Below are 10,116 nucleotides of genomic sequence, written 5' to 3' on the forward strand. Positions count from 1 at the left end.
TTATATTGTTGTTGTTTTTTTTTTTTTGTCGAAACAACCATTCATTACAACTCTGGGTGGTTACGAGTTAACATGCCAGTGACATTGAAAACAACAACAACAACAACAAAAGAAAAGTACGCGTAATCTGAGTAACAGTACAGCTACTGTAATGCACCAATACATTCATCAGATTTACCCATCAGATTAGTAAACGATACTCGAAAAGACATGCTCTTTCTTTTCCTTAATAAAACAAATCCCTTCCAAATGCAAAATCTTTCCCGAATCCATGATCCACATATCAAAAGTTGCCACTGCCTCAGCAGGGCTCCAGACTAACATCTTCTACATAGGGTGGCACCAGGAGCATATTTGGTAGCGCTGGGGGTGGTGTGTGGGGGTATTAAAAATCACTATTTTTTTGCATTCTTAACTGCAGTTTCTAATAATATTACAAGTTTATTTCTTGTTATATTATGGGGCCGTTGAATGCTTGAATCTGATTGGCTGACGAACGTTTTAAGATCTGCAATTATTTTCAGGGAAATGCACGATTAATGTAGTTCCAGTCAGGTCTTGACCGCATTACATATCCATATCACTTCGCCAAATGATTTCGGTTATTTCAAAGGTCTTTACAGCCTACAACAGCAAAATAACCAAAACCCACAACGACACTGGCCAAGCAAATAAATATAGTAAACAATAGGATTAAAACGACAGATTATTTCCATTCACACACTTATTCTCTCTCTCTTGATAACTATATTATTAACTGCATTAGTCTGCCATCAACACTCAAGCCTCCGTTATTAGGTCTAAAATTACGTTTTGGAATTAGCAATGCAGGCGTTGGATGAGATGCGTAAGAAATTAACCCTACACAAGATTGTTTTACGGACAAAAACTGGACGATTGCCTTGAAATATATCATCTGATCGATGTCTTAAGGTGTGGTGGTAACCATAGTATAAGCGCAATAATTGATTATTATTCCTTACGTAATACGCATGGTGTGTGGGGGGTGTTAAAAATAAAGATAATTTAATCATACAATTATTATTGTTTTGCATTAATAACTGCACTTTCTAATAATATTACACGTTTATCCCTTGGTAATACACATTTGGCAATAAAGCATTGAGCTTGAGTTGGGAAGCACACAAAATGTATTTTTTTTAAAAACAGTAACATTTGCAATTTTATGTGGAAAAACATTTATTCTACTCTTATTAAATGTACCGTTATTCTTCTATAGTATTATACGGATCTGACTGACAACTTCAGTAATTATAAAAGGAATACTCTTGCTTTATGTGTGATTCAAGTTTGTTTTTCAAGGCACTTTGTGATTTTTCTTACTTCGTCCACAAAAAAAGTGCAAAACGTTGAAAATGTGTTATTTCTTGATGATTTGATATTCTATAATAGTGATTTTACAATATCAAAATATAAAGCAAAAAGTAGAAATGAACAACTAATAAGCCAATAAATGCTCCTCTGCTGCCATCTACTGGTTATAGTGGTAATTTGATGTATTTTTCGTGTTTGTTTACCACAATAAACTAACAATAACTAAAAATCACATTTAAAATGAATAATGTTTAGAGCTTTAAAGTGCTGGATATAGGCTAGTTGTGTGAAATACTTGAAAATTGCTTGAATTTCCCTCCTTAAAAAGGTTGTACAAACTCTGAAATGAGTAATATAGTTAACACCATGATTATAGTTGGTGTTACTACTTCTGGTTTTCTGAATTACCTCAGTGCTGTTTGATCTGTTTATAACAGAGAATTCTGTGCAGAATTTGAATGTATCTGAGCTCTGCTCAGACATCCAGTGTTGTAAAATCAGACATCTTGCAAGTAACATGTTGAGGGGTACCTCTTGTTCTACTTTGTTCAGACCCACTGGCACCACACCAAACAATGCATTGATAGGATCAGCCTTTATAACTCTGTTATATACCCTAGAAAGATGACCAAATAATAAGTTCCATAAAGTGTTGAGTTTGTGACATGTGAGGAACTGATTGATGGCTAAGCCTCTGAACATTTGAAATGTGGGTGATATCTCTGGAGAAAATTTTAAACAACCTACTTTGAGAAAAATGGTGTCTGTGAACAACATTAAATTGTAATGAATGCAATTTGACTATGCAAAGTATATATTGTGTGCCACAATATTTAATACATAAATTAATAAATACAAAAGCAGATAGCAGAATATCAACACAAAGCCTTACTGAAATAATAGTTTAGTTGGCATTAATACAGAAGAAGTCGCTTCAACGTAGTTAGTAAGGACTGTTGTAGTATGTACTGTATATTGAAAAAAGTACTGAAATGTTAGTATGCTGAGGTACCACGCTACCATGTAAACTAGCCATAAGTTTTGCTTCTGCCGAACAGAAATGATTGCAAAACACAGTTCCCTGAGGTTAGCATGTTTCACAGCTTACCGCATGCATCACACAGGAAAAGCAGAGTTGCAAAGCATTTTTTTCTCTCTAATTTTCCAAAACTATGTTGGTTTGTGACTTAGTTCAGTTTCATTTTTCTTTGGTTCTTCAATGTGTTCTGTCACATTTATAGTATGTATCTGAGGTGTGTCCAGGCTCTTGGAGATGTCAAGTTTGGGTTTGGCCCTGTTGTTGCGATTGGCCCGACAGCAGCGCGAACGGAACACCAGCTGGAGGACGGGATGCAGGCAACAGCTGAGAGCTGCAATGAAGATGGTGCACATTTTAATCCTGAACTCTACCTGACAGTTTTCATGCTCTGATGTTAATAAGTTGATCCTTTGCACGTGGTAGGGTAGGAAGCAGAGTACAAACATTATGACCGAGGCCAGGATCTTCCTGCGAACCTTTAGACCTCCTCCGGGCCCATATCCAACACCGACTAGACTTCCTCCCCTTACCTTCTGCAGATGGAAGACCAGCAGGCTATAGCTGACCAACATCAAGCACAAAATGAAGAAGAATGCTGACACACCTAAGCAGTGGATAGTATTGAACTGATCTTGATAGAAAACGTAACTATTGACAACTTGGTCAAAGCAGGTCCCATTAATTTGTAGCCTCAGTTTAACCCCCATACTAGCGCCCACAACAGTAATGACAATCAACCAGGTTGAAAAGCAGAGGATCCAACAAGACCGTGTTTGTTTAAAGACCTGAAATAAGGCGTAGCCTGGTTTTACCACTGTGGTATAGCGATTAATGCTGGTCCACAAAAGAAAGCACATGTTGCAATAGAGGTTTATGTAGAAGCAAGAGAAAATGATCAGCTCTGCTGCATTGCAGGCTGGAGTTCCAGATTGCCAATTGGTGTTTTCTTTGTAGTAGGCTATTCTGAAGAAAAAACTGCAGCACATCAGCAGGTCTGATATGATTATGTTCAAAGTGAAGATGATAGTGGGTGTCCTCTCTGATCTCCAAAGATCCACCAAGACTATTCCATTGGTTGGAAGGCCCAGGACAGCCAAAGTGAGATAGAGCCAAGGCAAGATGGTTTCATGGCTTTCTTCAGGTTTTATCATGCATGTGCTACAGAAATAAAGAAAGAAGGAAATGAAAACAAGAAACTCAGAGCTTCTCATCTCTGAATAGAAATAAGCAATTTTTTTATCCTGACTTAAGTTTTCCTTTTACTCAGTAGGGCAGTCTGCATATATTTATACACTCACTCTCTCATACACACACACACACACACACACACACACACAAAACTGGTCAAAGATTTGTTTTTGAAGTTTCTTACGCTCACCAAACATGCATTTATTTGAATACTATTTTAAAAAATATTGTGAAATATCATTACAATAAAAAAAGTTTTTAAAAAATCTATTTAAAAAACAACTAATTATTTGCACATTTTTCTGTAATCTCGATTAATCGCATATTTATATAATATATATATAATTTTTATAATTTCACATTGAATCTCCAAATGAATGTAAACAACATAAATATGGTATATCTTAAATGTATTTTAATGGCATCTTTTTTACTAAATAGCCTATTAATGAAGACCAGTATCACTGATACCAATACTGCTGCTGATGTCTGTGTTAAATGCATTTTCCCCTCAATTTTAGCCATTAATTATAGCCATTCAATGTTACAGTATCATTTAAAGCCATTATTTTTAACATTTAAGAATCTTTGAAAAATATAACAACAACTTTTAAAGTGAACTTAAAACAGTTTTTACATAAACTAAATTGTATATGCATAAACTATAAATTGAATATAGATTAATCTTTATTCAAGCTACAAAAGTGAGCGAGTGATTTCTCTTTTTCTTTTGTTCTTTGATTTACATCAATGACATAGTCTGCAGCAGGTTTCGCTATAAAAGCAGTGCTGTCTCTTTAAAACCCAATGCACATGATGCGGCTCTTACTTACAACCGATTTTCTCCCAACTCTTTGCGGTCATTTAGGACTTTTTAACTCATGTAAGACTGTAATTATGAGGTCACTTGTCGAAAAAGTCGTTGGGGAAGTCGTGGCCTAATGGTTAGAGTCGGACTCGTAACCCAAAGGTTGCGGGTTTGAGTCTCGAACCGGCAGGGATTGTAGGTGGGGGGAGTGAATGTACAGCGCTCTCTCCCACCTTCAATACCACAACTGAGTTGCCCTTGAGCAAGGCAACCCCCAACTGCTCCCCGGGCGCCGCAGCAAAAATGGCTGCCCACTGCTCTGTTCACGGTGTGTGTGTGTTCACTTTGGATGGGATAAATGCAGAGCACTAATTCCAAGTATGGGTCACCATACTTGGCCACGTCACGTCACTCACTCACTTAAAATGGGCATTTTGACAATTTTGTGGGGTTTTTTTATTATTCATTGAAGCACAAAAGAGAACTCAGTATGCATACTGTCTGAAGCAGCTTTCTATGCGCGGGTGCCAGATGCCTGTGTTCATAGGGAGCTGCTTCACAGGCTGCACACCAGTACCGAATGAACTTCTCTTTTGTCTCTTATCATGCTTGATAGCGCGTTTATATAGTCTACTGTAACTGTAGCCAAAGGATGCCAGGAAAAAATGGATGCTGCATTAATTGTGTTAAATATTTTTAATGTGTTAAACTGGAAAAAAAAATTGCTTAATACTTCAGTCTTCAGTGTCACATGATCCTTCAGAAATCATTCTAATATGCTGATTTGGTGCTCAAGAAACATTTCTTTGTTTACTGTGTCATCTTCACAATGTTGAAACCAACTTTTGCTTCTTAATATTATTGTGGAAACCATCATACTTAATTCAAAAGTTTTGGGTAAGAAGAAAAAATTTTTACTTTTAATGAAGCAATATGCAGTAAATTGAAGAAAATGACAGTAAAGACATTTATACGGATAAAGAACATTTCTGTTTCAAATAGATGTTGTTATTTTGAACTTTCTATTCATTAAAGAATCCTACAAAAAAACTGCTATAACCTTAGCCCAATTGTTTGGTGTTTTAAGAACACCAAACAACAGCCTTTATAATTATGATTGTAGACACAAAGCATGGCAAGACTGCATCAGCAAAGAAGAATAGTGGGTGAAAACCAAAAGTGAATGATAGGGACCGTCAAGCACTAAGAAGGATTGTGTTCAAACAACATAGAGCTAATGCAGCAAAATGACACCAAACCCCAATATTCACCTTGAAGACCCTGTTTCCACAAAAAACGGCCACATAGAAGTTCACTAAGCCACCACCCATTAAAGAGCTGCAATTGACAAAACTAATCACACACATCACTGCTAAAATGTGACCTAAATATTATCAACCATTGTTTTGGATAGAAGAGTGAGAAACTGATTCCCTTCTCCAACATCTCTGAACCAACTGGCCGATGCAGGTCAGGCATTTTTGTTTTTGCAAGTGTTCTGACAACTTATATAATTGTTGAAAATGTACCGTAGCATAAGTAGTTGTAAAACAAAAGGCCATTTGCTTTCTCTGTGTACGTACATGGTTGAACAACAAATGTTTGACTAATTTTTAAATGAACGATACTGATTTATCCCTTCGAAAATTTGGTCATCATGTATAGCCACAGAATACATTTTTATCGTTATTGACTCTTACTGGTCAATAACGAAAAATTATGTCTTACAAACAAATCAAAATTCTAACCTGCTGTGGTCTAATATGTTGGTTGGAAATACACAAAATAACCTACCAGCCCACAAGCTAAAACAGAAATGTAAAGCATATGCTGCTGAAACAAAAATAAATATTATTACCGTAATCCCTCCAGTGAGAAAGTGTAAGATGCAAATCAGTGTACCTTTGATTACTGCCTGTATCATTGACTCTTGAGGAATAGATTGTGAAGTCCCCTTGCACAGACATGATGCTGATTCGTTTACTCGTTGTCTTCTGATACTCATGCTCATTGTTTTATTTGTAGAATCTTGTGTGTGTGTGTGTGAGCTGTTTGTGAGTGGGGTGTGTGCTTCACATAGGATGTATGTATGTTCGCTTCTGACCACATCCTGAAAACATTTCATTTTTAGTGGCACACCAGACACTAAACTCAAGCTTTTCTTTACTTTCATGTGTGATTTAATAGTATCATTTTTAATACATTTTGTATAATTAATTAATTAATCAGTTAATAATTACTGAATTAAAAATATATATAACTAGAATAAAATGGACATAAAGATGAGTAATCGTTTTGTGTATTCATTTAAATATGTTTCTGTTGACAGTGAATAAGCATTTTTGAATGATCACCTGTGATTTTTTTCATCACATATTAAGCCACTCTTATGTAAAGCCTTTCTCTCCCTCTTATTGTGCCCTGCTCTTGTGAATGAGAAGGTGTTTTACCACTAGGGGGCACCCAAAGTGTTGTGCTGCTTTTTCTGTCTGTTAACCCCCTTTGATTTTCTCACGGTATAGTGTAAAAGATAGTGTATATAGGACATTGAATCAGTTGAATTGCTGTTAAATTACTGTATCAGTTGGACTGCTGTTCTTGTATAAATGTATTAGGTTTCTCCTATTTTTACACAGTGGATGCAGTTCATTACAAATGATCCCAGCTGTTATTGCAGTACATAGAATATGTGTTTGTTCATAGATGCGTGTACTCTTGAAATAGAACATAACATAATTGAATTACATGCTTATTTTATTTGCTATACTATGTATAGAAGCAATGCAAACACAGCTACAACACCGTAAGTTAAATGGAGTAATGTTAACTAACACTTTACAATAAAGTTCAGTTTGTTAACATTAGCTGATGCCTTAGATGTCATGAACTAACCGTAAACAATTATTTTACTGCATTTATTAATACTGATTAATGTTAGTTTTTTTTTAATATACTAATACATTTTTAACATTTGAAGGTGTATAAATTAAAATGAGTTAATGTGTAATGACCAAACATGAATTAATGAACAATAATACTTATAAATAAATTTGTAAATGATTAATGTTTTTAAATTAACCTAGATTAATACATGCTTTAAAAATGTTGTTCTTTGTTAGTTCATGATGCAGTAAGGGCATGTTAATTATTTTTGTATGATAATTCTGTAAAATGTATTAATGTAACTTTTATTTATAGTGTTTCTACCGAAAGTAAATGCGCTGTTCACAACACAATACTGCATTTCCTTTAACTTTGCTGTTTACATGTAAATATTCTTTACTTGCATAATAATAATAATAATAATAATAAAAAACTTTGCTTTGTCTTTGGACATGGTTTATATGTTTTAAGAACTCTCATAGCACCACTTTATCTGTCGCTGGTGTTTTTGATAGTTTGACGTCCTGAGCGTTTGTCATAGGCACAACTGCACTGATATTTGGCAGCTCTTGTGGAGTGTCACTAGAACTGTTCAGTCCTCTGGCGTTTTGCTGACAAAAGCTATTACAGATTATCTTCAGCATCACTTTGCGAATAGAACTACAGAACAAAAAGTACATGACTGGATCCAGACAGCTATTAAAGGCAGACAGTAGCAGAACTACTTCATTGGTTTTATCCAACACACTTATCCACACGCAAGAGGTGTCTTTTGTTATCTGTGACATGATATAGAAAATCCTTACAGAGTGGTAGGGCACAAAACATATTGTGAAGAGAAAGAGCACAAAGAAGGACTTCCATGCTGTTTTGTTGTACTTGGCAGCATTTGGGAAATCTGGTTTCTCTTTGGAGGCTGTTAGGAGGTTCATTCCGATCCTTCCGTAGGAGATTACCAACGCACCATAGACCAGCCAAAACATACCCACGATGGCAAAGTTGAAATAGGCTTTCCATTTGGATTTATACAGGTTTTTGTATTGGAAGCACTGTTGGGATTCACCATGCTCTGTATTCAGGACAGTGAAGCAAATGCCACAAACAAATGCCACAGCCCAGATGACACCGCAGAAAAGCACACTCCATCGGCTATGCAGGAACACCCGCCTACAGGACGACCTCTGGAACTTCAAATAACGATCTACACTAATGAAGCCCAGTAAGACTATACTAATGTACGTGTTCATGTAAAAGATAATGCCCACCATCGTGCACAATAATGGCGGCAGCACCCACCGGTCATTGTTGGAATGGTACACCACTCGGAAAGGCAGGCAGATCACAAGGAGTAAGTCAGCCAGAGCCAGGTTAATGAGGAAAATGCGAACAGTTTTTCTTTGGATGTACTCGCAGAAACACCCAGAGAGCCAGCAGGTTCCCAGACAATCCGAACAGGAAGAAGAGTGCATAGAAAATAGCTAGCGGGACCTGCAAGCTGGTGTTTTCTGTCTGGCAGTTTGGCTGGGGAGTTTTCGACATGGTGGTCGGCGACGCAATGGGGAAAAATTGAGGATTGTTTTTTGTCATTGCATGTGTATATATCAGACCTTAGAAAAAAAAATTGCAGATGTCATTATAATGCTTCCCAAAGACATTAAGTTTTAATACCTTGAAATGCAACAGAATGTCTGATGCACACTTAGGTATTGGAGAGTAACTTACCTTGTGAATTCTGTCCATCAGAGAACTTCTCTGTTGTGTTTCTTTTTGAATGTCTCTGTCTAATCTCAATTCAGATCTGTTTTTGCAAACTTCCTTTTTTAGTTCCTCTAAACTCTTGCTTACCTCAAAGCACAGCTGTACACCAGTTAGCATTAAAACAAAGTTTGCAGGCACTTTTAAAGGGGGAGTGCGTGTCTCAAAACCACATTTAAACTCCACCTTACATCCCGTGATCACCGAAACAGATAGATGAGGGCTGTTGAACAATTAAAATTTTAAATATTTCATCATGATTATATTATCTTATTTTGACAATGTTTCACTCATGGGTAATATTCCACTTGTTGAGCTTTGATAATTGCCCATACAGAGACTACAAACAACAATACTCCACTTAACTATCCTGTCTAGATTTTATGTTTAAGTTAAAATCAAATTAATAAAGGGGAGTATTTCTTCATTGTTTATTGAAACGGGAACACACTAAAACACACACACACACACTATATATATATATATATATATATATACTTAATTATGCCCATTAAAATGTATTTTACAAGTTTTTGTTACTTTCACTGTTAATTTTTTTCTCTCTCTCTATGGTATCCTACATCATCTTTAATTTAATAGCATTAGAGCTGCTTCACTGCAGCGGATTAGTACTGTAATCACGTGATTTGTTGTAAAAATGCAGGGAACCACTCGCTATAAATCTAACTGTGATATTTTCATAAATAGAAGTCGCATTTTTTTCATCTGAAACATGCAGCGATTTATTTTCCAAAGCCACTCATATAATGCAGAAACATTCATGAAGAAAGCAAAACGCGCAACACGCACACGTATTTGTACTGGTGCAGAATGAGAGGGACAAGTACAGTGCAGCCAAGCGCATTTCACACAGGCTGTTAGTTTCACTTTCGCCAGAAAGTCATGTATGTTTAAAGGTGAAAATAAATGACGTTTATAGTGAATGCCCCTATAAATTATATTTATGATTTAGTTTTAATCCAAATGATGCGTGGTAAGTGAGCGAACATCAATAAAGATCACACAAAAGTGCGCCCTCTCTCCCTCCCTCCCTACCATTAAGTAACTTGTGCATTGTTTTACTTACTTCTTTTTGACATATCCGACC

General features: G+C 36.1%; 1 protein-coding gene and 1 pseudogene across 1 annotated transcript; one reads left to right on the plus strand and one right to left on the minus strand.

Moving 5' to 3' along the window:
- Positions 1 to 10,116, plus strand: part of LOC107695504 (peripheral plasma membrane protein CASK-like) — a 249,522-nt pseudogene that overhangs the window by 206,373 nt on the left and 33,033 nt on the right.
- On the minus strand, positions 2,074 to 6,395 carry LOC107695503 (cysteinyl leukotriene receptor 2). The gene is made up of 2 exons (XM_016495448.1): positions 6,273 to 6,395; positions 2,074 to 3,532 (listed from the first exon to the last, which is right to left on the minus strand). The coding sequence occupies exons 1-2, from the start codon at positions 6,335 to 6,337 to the stop codon at positions 2,506 to 2,508; spliced, it is 1,092 nt and encodes a 363-aa protein (XP_016350934.1). The 5' UTR covers positions 6,338 to 6,395; the 3' UTR covers positions 2,074 to 2,505.

This window comes from Sinocyclocheilus anshuiensis, unplaced genomic scaffold (assembly GCF_001515605.1).
Source record: "Sinocyclocheilus anshuiensis isolate Anshui unplaced genomic scaffold, SAMN03320099.WGS_v1.1 scaffold562, whole genome shotgun sequence".
Lineage (NCBI taxonomy): Eukaryota > Metazoa > Chordata > Actinopteri > Cypriniformes > Cyprinidae > Sinocyclocheilus > Sinocyclocheilus anshuiensis.

Bases quoted from the DNA above. Each gene is read 5' to 3' on its own strand.
- LOC107695503 (XM_016495448.1), bottom strand. From the start codon at position 6,337: ATGTCTGTGCAAGGGGACTTCACAATCTATTCCTCAAGAGTCAATGAT. The intron at 3,533-6,272 runs GTACACTGATTT...TTATTTCTGTAG, and splicing joins GATACAGGCAGTAATCAAAG to CACATGCATGATAAAACCTG.